Genomic DNA, 20,764 nt, shown 5'->3' with positions numbered 1-20,764 from the left:
CCTGAGTCACTTCCTCTCCAGCACTCTTAGTTAATAGTATTGTATCAGTTAATGGTCTTATACCAATAAAGTTTCAAGTTTCTATATCTGTATTACGGTTTTATAAAATGTTTACATCTGGAAAGACTGACTGAAAGGCATATGGGAGCTCTCTGTACTATTTTTACCATTTTCTTGATTAAATCTGAAATGATATCTCAGTAGAAAGGTAAAAAAATCTGAGACACCATGATTTAGGCAATATAGTCTTGAATGCAGAATTACAATAATGAGAACTCAAACAATCAAAATACCCAATAATGATGGCTAAGTAAATTTTCTATATGTTTTTCTATAAGCAGAACACTAATACAGTTCATAAAAGTAGCATCAATAAGGGCTTAATTTCCAAAATATACAAACAGCTCACTCAACAACTCAACGACAAAAAAACCAAACGATGCAATTGAGAAATGGACAGAAGGCCTAAACAGACATTTCTCCAAAGAAGATATACAGATAGCCAATAGGCATATGAGAAGATGCTCATTATTGCCAATTATTGGAGAAATGCAACTCAAAACTAGAATGAGGTGCCACCTCACATGGGCCAGAATGACCATCATCAAAAAGCCTACAAATAATAAATGTTGTAGAGAGCGTGGAGAAAAGGGAACCCTCCTACACTGTTGGTGGGAATGTAAATTGCTGCAGCTGCTATGGAAAACAGTATGGAGGCACCTCACAAAACTAAAAAGAGACTTGCCATATGACCCAGCAATCCCACTCCTGGACATATACCCAGACAAAACTATAATTTGAAAACATACATGCACCCCTCTGTTTAGAGAAGCACTATTTACAATAGCCAAGACATGGAAACAGCCTGAAGGTCCATCAGCAGATGAATGGATAAAGACGATGTGGTGTACACACACACAATGGGCTATCACTCAGCCATAGAAAAGAATGAAATAATTCTATTTGCAACTACATGCATGGACCTGGAGATGATCATATGAAAGGGAAGTAAGTCATAGAGTGGCAAATACTCTATGGTATCACTGACATATGGAATCTACAATACAATACAAATGAATGTATCTACAAAACAGAAACAGACTCACAGAGGAGACTTGGGGTTGCCAAGGGAAAGGAAAGGTGAGTGAGGGAAGAACTGGAACTTTGGGATTAGTAGACACAAACTATTATATACAGAATAGATAAATAAGGTCCCACTGTACAGCAGAGGGAACTGTATTCAATTTCCTGTGATAAACCATAATGGAGAAGAATGTGAAAAAGAACATACATCCGTACTGACATAACTGAATCACCCTGCTGTACAGGGAAATTAATGCAACACTGTAAATCAACTATACTTCAATAAAAATTCTAAACAAGTGGCATCGATACAGGTTTATACACACTGCAAATTCTTGTCCATGTGGTGACAAGGAAAGAAAGCAAAGTTGCATGTGACATCATCTTAGGATCTGGGGTTTGGGAATGAGATTTTAGATTTATTTCTGTTTCAAGTTTTCACCAATGAATAGGTGTGACTTTTATAATGAGAATGAGAAAGCTGTGTCAGGAAATGGACCATGTGGGTCTGGGGCACAGGAGGCCATGATAGTCACAATCGGGTCCCTCACCAGGCCTCCCTCCTTAGCAGGATCAGTGATGGCCAGCTGAGGGACTTGCTCTAGGGATCCCGCATTCCTTCCTGAGTGATCAGTTGCAGCCTGTTGAGAGAGGAGGGGTTGGAGCATGGCTATGTGGCTGGCCAGGCTACAGAGGGGACATCCAGAAATGCCAGAATAGGGGGTCTGCACTGACTGGGCTCACTCAAAGCTATCACTGTGGATCCTCACATCCCCCTGAGAGGAGGTGGGTGTTAGTACTGACAGTTGGCATAGAAGACACGGGTGCTGGGAGGCTGTGACAGCGGCCGAAGCTAGTCCTGCTGGTTGTGCTTCAGAACCAGGATGGGAACTGGTGCGCCCTCTGCGTTTTCAATCCTACCGCAAATCTTCACTCAAAGGCAGGGAAAAGCTGGAGAGGAAAATGAAGCAAAAGAGCCCACAGAACAACACAAACAGATGGAAAGAAATACCGTGTTCTTATATTAGAAGAATTAATATTGTTAAAATGACCATACTATGCAAGGCAATCTGTGGATTCAATGAAATCCCTATCAAAATACCAATGGCATTTTTCAAATTTTTTCACAAAAAATTTTAAATTTATATGGAAACACAAAGGACCCTGAATAGCCAAAGCAATCTTGAGAACAAGAGCTGGAGGAATCAGGCCCCCTGACTTCAGACTATACTACAAAGCTATAGTAATCAAAACAGTATGGAACTAGCATAAAAACAAACAAATCAATGGAACAGAATAGAGAGCCCAGGAATAAAGCCCACACATTTTTGGTAAATTAATCTAACACAAAGGAGGCAAGAATATACAGAGGAGAAAAGACAGTCTCTTCAATAAGTGGTGCTGGAAAAACTGGACAGCCACCTGTAAAATAATGACATTAGAACATTCTCTAACACCAATACAAAAACAAACTCAAAATAAAGAGCTTAAATGTAAGACCAGAAATCATAAAACTCCTAGAGGAAAACATAGACTACTCCTTGATACAAATTGTAGCAATATTTTCTAGATCTGTCTCCTAGAGCAAAGGAAATAAAAGCAAAAATAAACAAGGAGGATCTAATTAAACTTAAAAGCTTTTGCACACCAAAGAAAACCACTGACAAAATGAAGACAGCCTACAGAACGGGAGAAAGTATTTGCAAATGATATGACCAAAAAAGGGTTACTATTAAAAACATATAAACAGCTCTTACAACTCAACATCAAAAACAAACAACCTGCTTAAAAAATTGGCAGAAGACTTGAATAGTTCCCCAAAGAGAACGTGCAGATGGCCAATAGGCATGTGAAGAGATTCTCAATGTCATTAATCATCTGGGAAATGCAAGTCAAAACCACAGTGAGCAACTTCCCTGGTGGTTCAGTGGTTAAGAATCTGCCTTCCAATGCAAGGGATGCAGGTTCAATCCCTGGTCAGGGAACTAACATCCCACATGCCTCAGAGCAACTAAGTGCTGCAATTACTGAGGCTGCATGCTCTGGAGCTTGCAAGCCTACAACTAGAGAGAAGCCCTCATGCCACAGCAAAGATCCCACGTGCCCCAACGAAGACTGGACACAGCCCTCAAAAATCCCCAACAAGGAGATGTCACCTCTCACCTGTAAGAGTGGCTATTGTCAAAAACAATGCAAATAAGTGTTAGCAAGGATGTGGAGAGACAGGAACACTTGTGCACTGTTGGTAGGAATGTAAATTAGTGCAATCACTGTGGAAAACAGTATGGAGGTTTCTTAAAAAAACTAAAAATAGAACTACCATATGACCCAGCAATTCCACTCCTGGGGATATATCTGAAAGAAACAAAAACCCTGATTTCAAAAGATACTGCAATATTCACAGTAGCACTATTTACGATAGCCAAGACATGGAAGCAACCGAAGTATCTACAGCTGACGAATGGATAAAGAAATAGTGGTGTGTGTATATATATACAATGGAATACTACTCAACCATAAAAGAATTTTTTCCTTTTGCAACAACATGGTTGGACTCTAAGTTGAAATAACTGAATTCACTAAGTCAGATAAGTCAGAGAAAGAAAAATAATGTATGATATCACCTCTATGTGGAATCTTAAAAAAACAAACAAAAAACCCAAGCTAGTGAATATACCAAAAAAAAAGAAAAAAAAGAAACAGACTTATAGATACAGAGGACAAACTAGTGGTTATCCATGGGGAGAGGGGAAGGAGAAGGCAATGGCACCCCACTCCAGTACTCTTGCGTGGAAAATCCCATGGACGGTGGACCCTGGAAGGCTGCAGTCCATGGGGTCGCTGAGGGGTCGGACACAACTGAGCGACTTCACTTTCACTTTTCACTTTCATGCATTGGAGAAGGAAATGGCCACCCACTCCAGTGTTCTTGCCTGGAGAACCCCAGGGACGGCAGAGCCTGGTGGGCTGCCGTCTATGGGGTCGCACAGAGTTGGACACGACTGAAGCGACTCAGCAGCAGCATGGGGAGAGGGGCAGGGAGAGAAGCAATACAGGGGTAAGTTATTAAGAGGCACAAAACACTGTATATAAAATAAGCTACAAGGATATATTATACAACACAGGGAATATAGCCAGGATTTTGTAATAACTATAAATGTAGTATAACCTTTGAAATTTTTGAATCACTATATTTTAACGTATAATACCATACATCAACTATTCTTCAATGAAATTTTTTTAATTAAAAATAAAAAGAAGGGGACTTCCCTGGTGGCCCAGTGGTTAAGGATCTGCCTGCCAACAAAGGGGACACAGTTTCGATCCCTGGTCCGGGAAGATCCCACATGTCATGGGCCATGCGCCACAACTACTGAGCCCACGTGTCTAGAGCCCACAACGAAGAGTAGCCCCAACTCTCCATAACTAGAGACAGCCTGCACACAGCAATGAAGACCCAGTACGGCCAAAGAGTAAATAAACAAGTTAAAAAATAAAAATAAAAAGAGAGCCCACAGAACGATACTCAACCTCCTCAGCAAGCTTGAAAAAATGTTCCAGACAGAGCCTGGCCTGCCCCCCAGACAAACTTCCTCAGAAGTGAAGTGGACAAACATCCACGAGTGTCTGTCTGAAGAGGAGAAAATACTCCAAATGAATCTGATGCAAAAGAAAGGCAGAGGGGGGCTTCCCTGGCGGTCCAGGTGTTAAGACTGTGCTTTCACTGCAGGAGGCACGGGTTTGATCCCTGGTGGGGAACTAAGATCCCACATGCCACATGATGGCCAAATAAGTAAACAAACAAACAAACAAAAAGATTAAAAAAGAGAAAGGTTGAAGATCTGGACCATCAGGTTCAGAGGAGCCAGTGGGGTTTCTTTTCCCTGGTAGGACTCACTTTTGAGTTCTGTATGGATTTCAAGGTGTCCTGGAGGCAGAGATCTTAAGCTAAAGGGTTGCGGGGGCAGCAGTGATACCCACTTCCCACTCAAGCCAACAGGAATGGTTGGCTGATTCCTGGTAAAGGGGCAACTGGCTAAACCAGCGTTTCTAGCGGGCAGTGTGTGACTTTGGCCTTTTGGGCCTGATCGGCCTGGGTGCCACGTGAGCAGTGATCTGTAAACCAACTGATCAATGCCCCAGAATGGATGAACCAGGACTACGGCTCCCCAGGAGACGGAGACCAGGCGCATGCTCTGTAAGGACTTGGCTGAAGCCCACAGAGGAAGAACAGGAGGTCCCTGCATCTCAGACATAGAAAGCTGGAGTTGCTGCAGCCCATACAAACGTGCCCTCCTTGGAGACAGCCGAACAACCCTCTCCTCATCAGCAGTTTCACATGTGTTTAGTGCAACCCACAGTAGGAAATGGGCTTCCTGGGTGGCTCAGTGGTAAAGAATCTGCCTGCCAGCGCAGGGAGACAAAAGCTCTATCCCTGGGTTGGGAAGATTCTCTGGAGTAGGAAATGGTAACCCACTCCAGTATTCTTGCCTGGGAAATCCCACAGCGCCTGGTGGGCTATAGTCCATGGGGTCACAAAGAGTTGTGACGACTGAGTGACTGAACGATGAAACAACAATAGGGAATACTATTCTGTTGCAGCCTACCACACACACACACACACACACACACACACACACACACCAAAGTTTCATGAAAATACATCTTTTACAAGGTGTAAGGCATTATTTTTTCTGTTTAAAAAATGCTGTTGCAAACCAATAAACTGATCTCGCACACCAACAACTGTGCACATGCTCTGAAAAGCACAGCTTCGCCAGAGCGAACGCTCTCTAGAGCCACAACAGGCCAGACCCCATCCTAACACCCACATCCACTCCTCTCTGAATCCTCAGAGCAACCTTGTGAGTTAGATTATCTCAGAGCTAACGCTCTCTAGAGCCACAACAGGCCAGACCCCATCCTAACATCCACATCCACTCCTCTCTGAATCCTCAGAGCAACCTTGTGAGTTAGATTATCTCAGAGCTAACGCTCTCTAGAGCCACAACATGCCAGACCCCATCCTAACACCCACATCCATTCCTCTCTGAATCCTCAGAGCAACCTTGTGAGTTAGATTATCTCAGAGCTAACGCTCTCTAGAGCCACAACAGGCCAGACAGCATCCTAACACCCACATCCATTCCTCTCTGAATCCTCAGAGCAACCTTGTGAGTTAGATTATCTCTGGGATTTCACAGATGAGCAGAGGCTTAAACAAACTACTGCTTAAGGTCACAGGAAGGAAGGAGTTGAGCCAGACCGGAACCAAAGACAGAGGGCCCAAGGACCCATCACCACACGACCTCAGCTGCAGGAATTCAGAGAATCTTTTACGTCCATGGCAGAGCGTGTATCTTCATCCTAAAGGTTTTTGCAAACACTATCCTGGCGACATTGTTCATAATTCCATGGATCAGCTATTCTGCAACATTGTTCATAATTCCTTGGATCAGCGTCCTCAGCTCCCACCCATCCTCAGCTCCCACCGGCACAGATGAGGGATCCCTGGGGCTCACTCTGCTTTGCTAGTATAATCGGAAGTCTCAAGTTATCAATGATTTTTTTTTTTTAATTGAGTGAGAAGATGGGGGAAATGGAAGTCTTCAGTTTGGGAATGTAGATTTCTTTACTCGCTCAATTGTGTCCAGCTCTTTGCAAACCCATGTGCTGTAGCCCACCAGGCTCCTCTGTCCATGGGATTTTTCTGGCAAGAATACTGAAGTGGGTTGCCATTTCCTTCTCCAGGGGATCTTCCCAGAGATCACATTTGTGTCTCTTGTGTCTCCTGCATTGGCAGGCAAATCCTTTACCTCTGAGCCACCAGGGACGCCTGTAGACTTATGAATGGGTTATTTTCATTTCACTGTGAATCCATCATCCTCTATTAGGTGATTCTCAGGCAGATATGTATTTAAAAGATGCAAGAAAAGGCCACATGGGAGTTGAGGTCCAGAGACAAAAACCAAAGGCCAGGACATTCTTGCGTCTGCCCCAAGGCTCACTCACTCACTGGCCACCGCTCCCGCTGGGAGGACCCTGGCGCCACTCTTTTCCATCTTCTTCTGGGATGGTTCTTCACCCAAAGGGCCCTCTTGGTGCAGAAACCAGTGGGTCAGATGAGATATGCGGGAAGATCACTGGACAGGTGAATAGTCTGGCTCCCCTTCAAACACTTTCCTTATTTTCTCAGCCCTCACTGGCCGGGGAGGCTGCCGGTTATGAGTGAAGAGGGGCTCACAGTGGGCAAAACCCCAGCTAGCACCATGCTGACACCAGCAGCACCCAGGACCACATCATCGGCAGGCCTGTGGGTGACCCCTGTAGCCCCTAAGTGGATTCTCAGACTTGAACACGGGTCACCATCACCTGGAAGACTGTGAGCATCCAGATCGCTGCTCCCCGACCAGTTTCTGATTCAGCAGGTCTGGGGTGGCACCTGGTAATCTGCATCTCTGTTAAGTCCCTAAGGACATGCAGCTGCTGCTGGTCTGTGGACCACACTTGGAGATGCACTGCCTCAGTATATCCCTCAGCAGCAAGATTCTCAAGAGGGATTCTAGCAAAATCTTCCTCTCTTCAAATATCTTTGTTAACTAAGGGCCCCTTCTAGGTCAGAACCCCTCACTTCTACAGGCTAGGTCACTGTGTAGGCTTATGTACTACAAGCTTTGAAGTGAGAAAAACATAAAACCCATCACCCTGGCTGAAAGAACCCAGCCCAGCCTTAAGGTCTGGGGTTTCTGTGTGATATCGACCTCACATAAGTGTTCAATAAACACCATCTAATTTACCTCATGAGGAAGGTGGGTTTTAAAAGTTAGTAAGTCAAGATGTCTCACTTTGCATTCTTCCATGAAAATAGTATTACAAAGATGAAATAGTACATGACTAGAAGGAGACGAAGCACATGCATTTCTACCCGCGTCTACCCTGCGCATGATGTCACCAAGCCCATGTAAATACGCAGAGATTTGTTTGCTCCTAAGCTTTTTGCATGTTCAGTCTGGTTGCTATGAAAACGAACCAGAAGTTGACAGGTGGGAAGGAGTCACCAGTCCAACTGATCAAGTCGCCTTCCTCTTTATTTCCCCTTTGCACTCCTCAGAGCCCACATTCTGGAAGACCATGGCTACTATTGGCTCATTTTCCCACGTGTGCACCATTCGGTGCTGTCGGGACTCCGGCGCCGAAGCAAAAGGCTGGGTTGCTTTTGTGTAGAGATGTCCTTCTTCGTCTGCCATCCTGGGAGACTGAGGAGGGCTTGGGGATGCCTGTTTCTTCCTGCGTGGATGCCAGGCGGGAAGCTCAACCACCGTGCTGCAGAGAACAGCTACATTCCTCATCGCTGGCTGCTGCTGCCGCTGTTGCTATAGTCGCTAAGTTGTATCTGACCCCATGGACTGGAGCCCGCCAGGCTCCTCTGTCCATGGGATTTCCCAGGCAAGAATACTGGAATGGGTTGCCATGCCCTTCTCCAGGGGATCTTCCCGACCCAGAGATCAAACCTGTGTCTCTTGAGTCTTCTGCACTGGCAGGTGGATTCTGTACCTCTGAGCCACCTGGGAAGCCTCCACTCACTGGGTTCCTGGCAAAACATTCTCCATCTCAACAAGATAAAATAGGAAGAACACAGGGAGTCTGGGGATATTTCCTATGTCCTGAGTGCAGCTCTTCACTCAGGCTTGAGAACTAGGGAACATTCATTCTTTCAGCCAAGGGCTTGTAAAAACCCAGAGACAGAATCACATTGGATGTCAGAAGGAGACTCTCTGGGAAAGATATAGGTGGTATGCTCAGGTGTAAACAGTGAGTTTCTATTTTGAGGACTTGAAAACAAAATTCGATATATCTTTAGCATAATCTACTGTATTCCTTAGAAATTCCATGGGGAGAAGAACCAATGTGATTCATTTAAAGAAAAAATGCCCTTGAAGATGGGGTATTTTGAGGCCTTCAAATACTTGACAATATTTCCCGAGTCCTGCTCTCTCCTCCCTGGCAAAAGGGAGCATAGCAAAAGCACTCTCTCCTCCCTGGGATAGATCCTTGAGGGAACACAGCAGAGTGAGGGCTTTCTAAAATGCTCTAGGGTCATTCAACCACATTTATTTCATCAGTGTAAGGGGTGGGGTTGGTGCGGTGGGGGAAGCACACAGGGAACAAATGCTAGGGACTAGATTTAAAAACAGCATTGAGAGAAAAAAGCCCAAACTGCAGGCTTGACTACAGCGTAAACAGCACAGCAGAGGCAGGTCAAAGCTGACTGACTCAGAAAAGATTGCTAAGAAAAGGCTTCTTTGCCTAAACATCTGAGGGGTGGTGGCAAGCACCTCAAAGCCACATCCCAGGATGTGTGTGGAAGTTCCCAGTCATTTCCTCTGGCTTCACTTTGCTTTTTGGTGGGTGGGCAGAGGGAAAAAAGGTCTCTCTCCCAGGCCCAACTGGAGAAGCAAATTTTGCAGACCTGATGAGTTTTCTTTCTGTTCCAACTGGGAATCCACACGCACCAGGGAAGGTACTCAGGCTGCAGAAAGAGCCAGAGAAGAGAGAGACCCAGTGGGGCCAGTTTGTCCGAAAGAGGGCTGTAAACATCCTTTAGAGGTGATGATGCAAAAGGGAGCATGCACAAATGCCCTTTAAAAGCGATGAAAGAAACCCCCAAACAGAGCACATTCATGTTGACCGGACCATTAGCTCCACCCAAGGGGGGGACTCCGTGAGAGACGGGGGGCTCAGCCAGAACAGGTTTTGGAAAAATTTTATTGCATTTGGTTTCCATGTGGAAGCACTGACAGAATTGAAAAGAGGCAGCATGTTCCACTTACTTTTCTGAAAGATCACACAGATAGACGAAATCTGTCCCCACCCCGGGCTGATTTCGTGAACCTCATCCCAAAACCCACCCCAAGCAGATTAAAAAAAAAAAAAAAAAAAGGTTTGTGGTGATTATTTAAAAACAATTCCCTGTGTGAGACGGTCGGCAGTCAGATTTCTGTGGCTTCCGCATTTAATGCGCGTTTCCCGTCCCCTCCCCTCCCCTCATGGTCTTCAGGCCTTCCCTCCTTCGAATTAGACTCAACACACAAGTGTGCAAATGGAAACACTAGTCAGTCTCGGTGCCGCAGGCTTAGGAATCTGCCGGTTCCACTGGACGGGTGGGTGTCTCTCAACTTGGCGATGGTGCCTTTGCATCACGGGCAGCCCACGCAGGTCCACGGACTCCCAGGTTAAAATACAGACAAGACATGGAGACGTGCACATGCATGGGTCTGAAACATCCGAAAGTAAACCGACTGCGGAGATCTACGAGAATGAGGAAGGAGGGGGTCGACGGTGGGGCTGTGGCTGGTTCACTTGGCAGTAACACTGCTGAACGGACACCGCACTAGGAGAGCGAGGGAGGTGGGACGCCCAGACGGGAAGCAGAGGGAATAAAGGAAACGTATAGCTCGCCTGAAGCTGAGTCGTTTTCTTCTCGTGATTGTGTAAGGCATTTTGAACTGGAAAAACTTCTTTCCTTCACATTCTTCCAAATGATCAGTTGGAATATAACCGGTGATTCGGAATACAAATAAAACCCCTTTCATCTCCATCCCCCCCACCCACCCCCAAAATCATTCTACACACCCAGAGCCCACAAAGTACAAGGCAGGCAATTGATTCTGTGAATTCAGAGGCAAATCATGTTCACACGGGGCACGAGGCTGCTGTGGTCAAGGACCCTTCTTAGGGCTCCAGCCCTGATCTCAGGCCTCCCAGGCCACAAGGGGTGAGCATCCGTCTTCAGCGAGGTTTTAAGTCCCATCCAGGCACCTGCCACTGCCTCCTGGGCAGTGGGAGGTCACAGGCCCTCTTGGCTCTCTCCTATGGGTCCCCGACCAGGCGTCTGGGCCGGTCCGTCCACGCACAAGCGTCACGACTCAGTTAGTACAAGGGGGCGTGGCCTGGAGACAGTGGCCTCCACGTTAGTCATGCCAGACAGACAGCAAAGAGGAAACCAGAGGCCAGAGAAGTGATTTTAAATAGGGAAAAAAGGAAAGCAGCTTCGGTCACCGAAAAATAGAAAGGATGATCTTTTCAAAAATAAAAACCATGAGGAGTTTTTTTTTTTTCTCTGCAATGTTCAGCCATTTTACTTGAGACATTAAAAAAAAAAGTTTCAGAGTAGTTGTGTTGCTTTTTCGGTTTAGACATTCATGAGAACGGATCGGACGGTGGTGCTGGGATGCGGTTTGTGTCTGAGTGGCAATGCTGCTCAGGGTCCTTCAGACCACATACTGGTACGGGTCTGCCTTCCCTTGGTCTGGCGTGGCAAAGGGGCTAGCCCAGCCTAGAGAGAAGGGGTGGCCAAAAACGGCTTTCATGTTCATCCATTTTGTTTTTTTAGCCCATCTTCTCTCTTCCTTTTTCAATTGTTCTATCCCCTGAAAACAAGAACAATCATACTTTCAGTCAAGCACTTCACTGCTGTGGTTTTTGGGGAGAGAAATCCGTTAGCTTGAGGTGAATGGAGTAAATGCTTCCTTTTTAAAGCCATGAAGCTTATCTACATACTACTCTTTTTTTTCTTCTCTTTCTCTCATAAAAAGTGCTAAAGACAAAAGGAATCATCATTTTTCCTTCGGGTGGGCACACAGGCACGTCTGTGTAAGTCCCTCCAGGCAGGAAGGGACACGTAAGAAAGTCAGCAGGCCCCGAAGCCGCTGCTCCTAGTCATGCAATCTGGTGTTGTGTTAAGTGAGTCCTGGCCGGGGGGTTTGGGCCCAGCGCCGAGCTGTGTGTGGGAGCACTCTGAAGGCTGGGGCGCGGGGAGCCTCAGCTCGTGGGGAGCTTGAGCTTGTGAGAGCCAAGGATCGGTTTGTGGGAACTCTGAAGCTGCTATGACCACTTTGCAGACAAAAAAAAAAGGACCAAGTGAAAAGACTGCTCTGGCGCGGTCTGTCCCGCCGGCCGGGGAGGCCAAGGAGCGCCCGGCGTAGGGGGGCTGGCCAGGTGCAGCGGAGGAGGTGAACAGGAGGAAGAGGTCAGCACAGAGGAGGAAGGAGAGGGATTAGTACAGGTTAGAGGGGCCGCACCGGCAGACCGCTCAGCCTCGGCCGCGGCCAAGGCCTTCCTGGGCTCCTCTGGGGACAAATGTGACCCGAGGCAGCCTCAGCAGTTGTCACTGAGCCCACACCACCCCCAGCCAAGTCTCACAGGAAAGACGAGCTGGGGGAGCAGTTCGGTCCCTTCCTGTCCCCTTCTCCAGAAGGAGCTGGCGAGCGGCTAGAGGACAAGGCGGAAGCAGCTTGGCAGGAGCCTGACCGGGGGCCTATCTGGTGGTCTCTGTGAGGTGGAGGAATGGGGCGGGCCCGAGGGGACAGCCCAGTCCAACTCTGTTCACAGCCTAAGGCGCTGGGACCACACCATACTGGTCAAGGGCGGGATGCCCTTGCCACGCGCGGCAGGCCCTCGACTCCTCTCTCCCTTCCTTTCAGTGCGGCTCCCTTTAGGAATGGCCTTGAGGGGGAAGAACGACGAGGACCAGGGCCATGATTTGCCTCCCGACCCACCTAGGCTGCAGCCTGTGTGGCCCGGTGGCGTCCCGACAGCCGGTGGGGCCAGACGGTCACCTCTGGGTTCCCTGCAGGTCTCACAGACAGAAGCTGGTCTGTGCACTGCACAGACACATGGCTGGATGAACCCCATCGGCTACTATTTTTACAGACACTCTTTTATAATGGTACTAATAGTTATAAAAGAAAAAAAGGTGCTGAGAGGCACGCAACCTCCTAAGCCACCGGGGACTGCCCCAGATCCCAATGATGCTGGCTTGGCAGCCGGCATACCATCCTCCTCTGCACGCTGAATCTCCACACCCTCAGCGGTGGGGCCGCAGCAGCAGTGAAGGCTGAGTCTTCCTATGAGCCTCCAGCTAAGGCTGACTACCCAACCGGCCAATGTCCCCCCGAAGACCCCGAGGTGACTGTTGAGGATGGACTCACGACCTCCCCCCAGAACTCAGGCTACCCCTTCCGCCTGGGGCCCTTCACTGAGACCCCAAAGCCAAAGAGGGAACAAATGCCCACATCACAGCCACGGACTGGCCACCAGGAGGCTTCTGGACGCCTTAGGAGGGTTTAGAGGTGGCAGCGGTGGTGCCAGGGGTGGGGGCTCCAGCAGTTTTGAAGCTCCCAGAGAAGGAGTTGTGAACGGGCGGAAGGAGGGGGTAGGCGGGAGGCCACAGATGGGGACCAGAACCGGCCTTGCGCCCACTGCTCTGGGGGTCCCCGCTGGGCTGTCTCCCGACCCCACTCTCAGGATCGGATCGTAAAGACGCTCTCACTGGGAAGCTGACCCTGCCTGTGCCATGCGGGGCAGGGCACCCTTTGTCCATCACCCTTCTCCAGGCCCATGGCCGCTAGACAGAAAGGGCACCCCAGTGCCTCGTAGAGTGACACAGAGCTCTGGACAAGACTGAACCTTCATGGGAGGCGGGTGGGGACGGGAGGGGCTCGTCACAGAGAGGCTGCTGGGCCCCATACCTGTGTGACCTGAGTGCCCAGGTCTGACCTGCAGGCAGCCCCCCGCCCCACAACCCCAGCCGTGGAGGGAGTGGTGGCAGGCTGCCCCCGTGCTCACCGTCTCATCCGTGCAGATGGAGTGCACCTGGGTCCCGAACATGACGGACGTGAAAATGAGGAAGAGCAGCCCCTCGAAGCAGAGCAGGATGAGGAGGATCACCGTGGTGGGCGGCGAGAAGGAGCTGCACTCTGAAAGAGAGGGGACACGTGGGGCTCGGGGCTCCACTCTGCCTCTGGCCCCGCAGGACCGGGTTCCTCGCCGGCCTCCAGGGCCCCGCACCAGCCCCCAACACCATGAGCTCGCACTAACACCCCATCACAGCCCATGCGTCGGGAGTCGCCTGCTTCCTTCTGCCCCTGTCTGATGTCTGCCCCGCCCGCTCCACCCCCAGGCTCCAGGAGGGCAGGGACTTTCTGTTCGGCTTGGTGTTGGCCATCAGCCTTGGAGGGATGCCTGACAGCAAAAGAATCTGGGCGAGAGGTTGGGGCGTTCTGAGCTTTAGTTTTCCTTTCTGTATTGTGGAACGGTCGAGGGTTTGCGAGAGGAATTCTGCCCGACTCCACCTTGGCCCAGCATGAGCAAGTGGATGCTGCTCCCCGACAGGGGTGCCGTGCTTCCTGATCCCCTACAGCTGCCCTGGAGCAGTGGCCTGGCCACCATCCTGGCACAGCTGCAAGTACCCTTCTCCTGGGCTGGCTGTGGAACTGCAAGTGGAGTCTGGGGAGGTGGGAAGCAGATCGAGGGAAGGCGGAACTGCCTCCTTACCCTTCTCTGAACATCAGTTCAAGATGCCCTCATCCTGGGGGATTCCTCTTACACGAGCTGGATGCCCCACTGATCCAGGGCTGAACAGAGATGGTATTAACTGCACAGACAGCCTGTACTCTGGGGACTGTCCGGCACCTCCCCTGCCCTGAGATCAGAGGAACTGGGGGCCTCAAGCCACCACCATCAGGAAATCCACTGATGGAGGAAACCACCCCATTTGGATGGACCACAGGCAATCCAGGGCATGCAGGTAAGAGCCTGGGTGGTGGAGTCTTCCAGACAGGGCAGGAGAAGCCCGCTCCGGACTAAGGCCTGAATCACAGGCCCCCTTCTTAGCCACGTGATAGGGTAACTTGCTCAACCTCTGTGAACACCGACTTTTGTCATCTGCAAAATGGGGGGAGTATCTCTCCTACCCTGCAGGCTTGTTACAAGGTTGAGATAAGGCCCTGTGCACTAAGTGAGAACAGTCTTCTGTGCACTAAGTGAGAACACGGAAGCAGTGGTCCCAGCCAACTCCACTGCCCCACCAGCGGCCCTCAATACTCTCAGCACTGCGCACGTCTCTTCCTAAGGGCGTGAACTCTACTGCGAGGGCCCCACCCTCACGACCTCTTATGAAGAAATACCAGAGAGCCTGCTTTTCTCTCTCTCTGCTGGGTGGGGACACATAAGGATAGGGCCATTTGCAAGCTGGGAAAAGGGTCCTCGCAAGGGATGGAACTGACTGGTACCTTGATCTTGGACTTTCCAGACTCTTGAACTGTGAGAACTAAATGCTTAAGCCTCCCAGTCTATGGCATCTTATTGCAGCAGCCTGAGGTGACCAGTACTCATGGGGTTTTTCTTCCCCTAGATGAGGTCAAGCCAGGTGGACCAGTGAGACAGAAGGGGGCAGATGCAAGCTAGGAACAGAGGCTAGAGAAATCTCTTAATATCTGGTCAGGAGCTAAAGATCCCTAAGAAGTCAGTACATGCAGGAAGAGCAAAACTCATAAAAAATGATGACACGAAGAAGGAGACCAATCAATGGTAAAAGGGTGGAAATACGATGTTTCTGCTCAAGGTGTTTGTCTCACAGACTGTGTGTGAAAGAAGGAGCCCGGCAGGCAGCCTCTCCTCAACCCTCCAGCAACTACAGCAGTCTCTCCCTTATCCTTGGTTTTGCTTTCCGCGGTTTCAGTTACCTGCAGTCAGCCTTGGTGCAAAAATATTAACTGGAAAATTCCAGAAATAATAAGTTTTAAAGCGCAAACTCTCCTGAGAAGCATGATGAAATCTCACACCTGGCTCTGTCCACATGAGACGTGAACCATCCCTTTGTCCAGCACGTTCATGCGGCACATACTACCATTTTGGTGACCAAGTCGACTGCCACAGTATCAGAGTGCCTATGTTCAAGTAACTCTTATGCTACTTAACAACAGCTCCAAAGTGCAAGAGTGATGATGCTAGCCGTTCGGATACTCTCTTACTGTGCCTGATTCACAAATTAAACTTTATCATAGGTATGCTGTGCTGTGCTTAGTTGCTCAATCATGTCCGACTCTTTGTGACCCCATGGACCACAGACCGCCAGGCTTCTTTGTCCATGGGGATTCTCTAGGCAAGAATACTGGAGTTGGTTGCCATGCACCCCCCACCCCCACCCCAAGGGGATCCTCCCAACCCAGGGATCAAATTCAGGTCTCTGCATTACAGGCAGATTCTCTACCATCTGAGCCCCCAGAGAAGCCCAAGAATACTGAGTGGGTGCCCTATCCCTTCTCCAGGGGAACTTCCTGACCCAGGAATCAAATCGGGCTCTCTTGCATTGCAGGCAGATTCTTTACCAGCTGAACTACCCAGGAAGCCCCTATCATAGGCACATCTGTATTAAAAAAAAAAAACACATTGTGTATGTAGGGTTCTGTACTATCGGAGGTGTCAGGCATCCACGGAGCGTCCTGGAACATGCCTCCTGCAGATAAGCGGGGACTACCACATTAAAAATTGTTTTCTTATATCTTATTTTTATTCTTCTTAAAAAATTTCAAATTTTAATTATACATTCAGCATCTATATTTTTCCCCTCAGGATTTATGCAGTCTTGTGATCGGAGTTCCCTCCTCAGCATTTGCATCTTTGAATGAGATACTTCAAAAGCAGAAAGAATTTGTCTACAATCTTAACATACACTGGTGATTAACCAGTTAAAAAAATTATCGCACACAAAAACACCCAAATGAACAAAAACCCCACATACGTCCTAGCCAGAAAGTTAAAAATGGGTTTCTGCAAGGTTGGGATGCAATGACTTTCAATTAAAGCTCTTCCCTTAAAGGCATGGGTCTGCTCCTGGGATGCGCTTCCCTGCTGGGGGGCCTGCATTTTTCCTGGGCCCGCTCAGATCCAGGAGGGTCTGTCCAACTCACAACTTTACCTGTGGAACTGACTTTAAGGGGCTGCTTTATTTCATGAAGAGACATTCGGGCCTCTGCTGTTTCTTCCCTGGTCAGTCCATATGCTCGCAGGAGATCTAGTAAAATGAGGTCGGCCCCTGGCACCAGGACAGAGACAGAGAGCCCACCCCCGCTCCGGTCATGCACCCCTCCTGGAGCAGGGGTCCTGGCGTGTACTCACTTGTCCAGTCTTCTTCAAAGCAGTGCAGGAAGTGGAATCCCACCATGATGAGGGCGTGCAAGGAAATGAGAGCTATGTACATCTGCAACAGGAAAGCAGGGCAGACGCCATTGCTGAGAGAACTGCGTGGCCGTGCGGGAGCCCAGGACGGGGTGCTTGCAACCTCCCATGCAGGAACGCTCAGGCCGAGGGCTGAGCAGGGAGGGGCCGGAGAGCCACCTGGTGGTTCCCCCTAGCCGGCCTGCGCCCCCAGGTCTGAGGTGCGCGGCCATTCCCTGGGGGCGGGTGGGGCCTGGGCTGTCCTGGGGGCTCCTGGCCCGCCGCCTCTTCTCGCCTGAAGGGTCAGGGCACTGACTGCCTGCGGTCCCTCCAGCCCTCGACGCTAAATGCCCTCCACCTACCTGCAGCTGAGGGAGGGTGGCTGCCTTCTTGGCTACTGAGCTCGACACCAGGCCTGGGAGCCCAGAACACGGCCCTTTGCTTAGAGCTAATCAGCTGGAGGCAGTTTCTAGGCGCTCGAGGCAAGGGCGTGGGAGTGGGCCCGTGTGGAACCAGGGAGAGCTCTGGCAGAAAGGCAGAGGTCTGCGTGGCCAGGCACCGTTCTGCCAGCAGCAAGGCAAACGGCAAGTGCTCCCCGCAGGGTGAGGACGGCATTTGGAAGCTGACTTACTGTAAACAGGACGAAGTACTTCTGGTTGTTCTCGCCGACACAGTTATTGACCCAGGGACAGTGGTGGTCCATTTTCCGAATGCACCGCTTGCAGACGCTGAAAGAGCCGCAAGGCAGACCTTGAGGGGGGGGCGTCCCCACGGAGGCAGGAGGGTCAAGGGGACCTAGAACCCACGCTCCAGCACCACTCCTCCCCAGCGGCCCAGCGTTTCGCTGCGTGTGTGCTGGAAGGGCCTGGAAGGGACAAGACCCCCGAGGTCACAGTCATTCCAGAAAGGGGGATAGGCGGCGACCCCTGAGGCCTCTTATCTTGTTTCACAAAGAAAAAGGCTGGAACTGACTCGCCTGAGAAGGACACTGCTCCCCTGAGGGAAGAGTGGGCTGAGACTCTGGTTTACTGAGAGGACAGAAGAAAGCAGCAGTTCCAAAAACCTGACAGGATGAGATGGGACAGAGCTACTCCTCATTTCCCCCAGAGGCCAAAAAACCCTAAGGGCGGGCCTGATGGAACTTGCCAGACTGTGGCTGACGAAAGAGAGAGAGAGAGAGAAAGTGAACACTTGAAGAGTTCAGAGTGGAGTCAAGAACCGCGTGTCACGGGGCTGCAGGAAGTCCCCCTCTAAGGACCTTTCAGCTCTAAGATAATATCCACTTAGCCGAAAATAGCAGAAGAGTCATCTGAGCTTAAGTGTTGACCAGAAATCCCACTAATTTGCAAACAGTTATTAACCTGTTGCTGGGATAGTTTTTGGCTTGGGACTGTTTGAAGCTATGATATTTGATTTAAAAAAATGCCCTCCCCTTCCCTTCTGGACGACACAAGTAACAATCTGAAACAAGAGCACAAAGCTTAAATAAGGGCTCGAAAGCAGCTAAAAGCAGCTATTCCCAAAGCTCAAGTTCAGGAAGAGCCATCTGCCAACAGATGGACTCATCGAGAACCGTTTCTTTTTCAATTCATTAAAATAGCCTCCGTAACAATTTATCTTGGGGGCATTACGTGTTCAAAACAGTTTGAAATACTGTAAATACAAGCTTGTTATATGTATTTTTGAAAGGCCCTGAGTTCACACCAGCTTTTATTTCCACTAGTTTCCATAACCAACTTTATCTCAGGTTATGACTGAAGTGGGCGGGGGGCTGCAGGAGAGGAAGGAAGCACAGACCACTCTGAAGGGGTGTGGCCTTTCCAAAGCCCGGCAGGAGCTCTGCTGGCAAGGCAGACCTCTCCCCCCGCAGCCCCCGCCCCAGAGGACACGTAGGTAAAGTGAGGAGAGATACTGGCTCAGACCAGCGGGGGCGTCAAGCTGGTCTCCACCCTCGTTCTTCCCACAGCTTCAGAGGCTCGTGATAACACAGGCCTGTGGGAAATGAGCACACTTCAGAGATGCTAGCCCAGCGCCAGAGTCTCCTTGGGAGCCAGAAAGGCAGCGTAAGAAAAGGATGCATGAAAGGGACAGGGAGGGCAATAAACAGAAGGCCAGGTGCCAGCACCAACACCTGGTCAACCTCTCTGTCACCAATCTGGATGAATGAATGAATGAGTAGGTTTTCCTTGCTCCCAGTGTACAATCCGACAAGCCCCGACGAGCAGGCAGCTAAGCTTCCTGCGTCCTGGGCCTCACGCAACACATTCCCACCGTGGAACCAGCCCTGTAGACCATCTTTTCCACGTCCTTCCTCAGCTCTGGGGTTTCTCAACCCCCTCCCTATCAAGGGAACCCCTGAGGGGGACTACCTCCCTGCTCTAGGCTCTTGAGCAGCTTCTCTTCCACTCACACTATTTTGTAAAAGGGATTTAAGGTGGGTGCTCCAGGACAGTGTGTGCTCAGTAGAAGAGAGGTGCCAAGGCACCTGGCATCCTCTGAGAGCTGTCAGAGGCATGTGCTCAGCAGCAGAAAGGTGCCAAGGCGCCTGGCATTCTCTGAGAGCTGTCAGAGGCTAAGCGAATCTGTCCTCTGCTCTCCCCTTGCAGCCTCCGTGAAGAGGCCAAGTGTGAATCTGGGAAGATGGGTTTCACCATGGGCGAGTCTCTCTGGGCAGTCAAATCAGAACACGGCTTGTCCTTCCGGGAGCAGGCAGGAGTACAGCCAACCGAGAGCTGCACATGCTGTCCAGAGTGCCGGTCTCCGAGTTTCTTGCCTATTTGCAGAGACAGGACAGGCCAAGACGCTGCCCCCACTGTGGCTTACAGACTTGTTCAGAAGCGGGGCTCCTGGGTCGAGTGGTGGCGCACATGGGTGGGGAGGTCCATCCATGCAGGAGGCTTGGAGGCTCTCCTAGGAGGCCAACAGACCCATGGCTCATGAACGCCTGGTCTGAGCGGCTGTGGGACTGGGGCTGGGAGAGTGCCAGGGGCAAGGCCTGGGGTAGGTCTGCAGGCCGCCAGGTGAAGGATGCGCCAGGCCCCGGGGGAGACCGCCCTCACTTGCCTGGATACTTCATTCCGGGCACCAGCCGTCAGGGGGAGGAGGAAAACATGTGGGCCTTCCACAGCCCCTGACACCCCACTGACTGGGAACTTACACCCCAAAGCTAGCCTTTTGCCCAGTCCCCAGCGGGCAGGAGGCTCACTTTGTCCCTTCCCCCTGACACAGTGGCCACACGGGCTCCCAGAGGGTCCTCTCTCCACGCTCACCTCCTGGTGAAACCCACCACCCCTGGCTCCTCTCCTGCGCCAGCTCTAGCGGCTCCCGTGCGAGACGCTGTGGGCACAGGCACCTCCTAAGTGCGCTATGGCAGTCGCTGAAAGGACCAAGGGTCCTCCCTGGAGGTTATTTTGGGTGCTCCTGACTTCAGGGTCCCCCCAGGTCCCTCCTGGTTTCAGATGAGGGAGGGGGCTTCTCCCCTCCTCCTCCAGGTTCCCTACCAGTGTCCATCCCCAAAGCGCTTCCCTGGAAAGCCTGGAAGAGCCGGACAAGCTCACCGGATCCCATGCACTCAGGTCTCCTGGGGCTCGTGCCTCCTCCTCCAGGGAGACACAGGGGCCCTTCCTTGGCCCTCAGGCTCCAAGAAGCGGCTGAGGGCTTCTGCCCACCCTCCCTACAGCGG

The 20,764-nt window shown here is 50.3% G+C and overlaps 1 protein-coding gene across 5 annotated transcripts in view; it reads right to left on the bottom strand.

Annotated features, from left to right (window-relative positions):
* The window catches only part of ZDHHC3 (zinc finger DHHC-type containing 3), a 60,683-nt gene that overhangs the window by 3,839 nt on the left and 36,080 nt on the right, over positions 1-20,764 (bottom strand). For 2 of the 5 annotated variants that reach the window (XM_018067003.1, XM_018067002.1), the window contains exons 4-7: positions 17,714-17,810; positions 17,044-17,125; positions 16,844-16,939; positions 13,711-13,841 (exon numbers count right to left, since the gene is read on the bottom strand). In XM_018067003.1, the coding sequence (XP_017922492.1) occupies positions 13,711-13,841; positions 16,844-16,939; positions 17,044-17,125; positions 17,714-17,810 (406 nt within the window). Of the gene's footprint in view, positions 1-9,831; positions 11,514-13,710; positions 13,842-16,843; positions 16,940-17,043; positions 17,126-17,713; positions 17,811-20,764 lie in introns of those variants that run through there. The other 3 variants (XM_018067005.1, XM_018067006.1, XM_018067004.1) reach the window with 3 other exon arrangements.

The sequence above is a fragment of the Capra hircus genome, chromosome 22, assembly GCF_001704415.2.
Source record: "Capra hircus breed San Clemente chromosome 22, ASM170441v1, whole genome shotgun sequence".
Taxonomy (NCBI): Eukaryota; Metazoa; Chordata; class Mammalia; order Artiodactyla; family Bovidae; genus Capra; species Capra hircus.
Note: the sequence above shows the minus strand (reverse complement) of the source record. Positions and strands in the feature narration are given on the sequence as shown.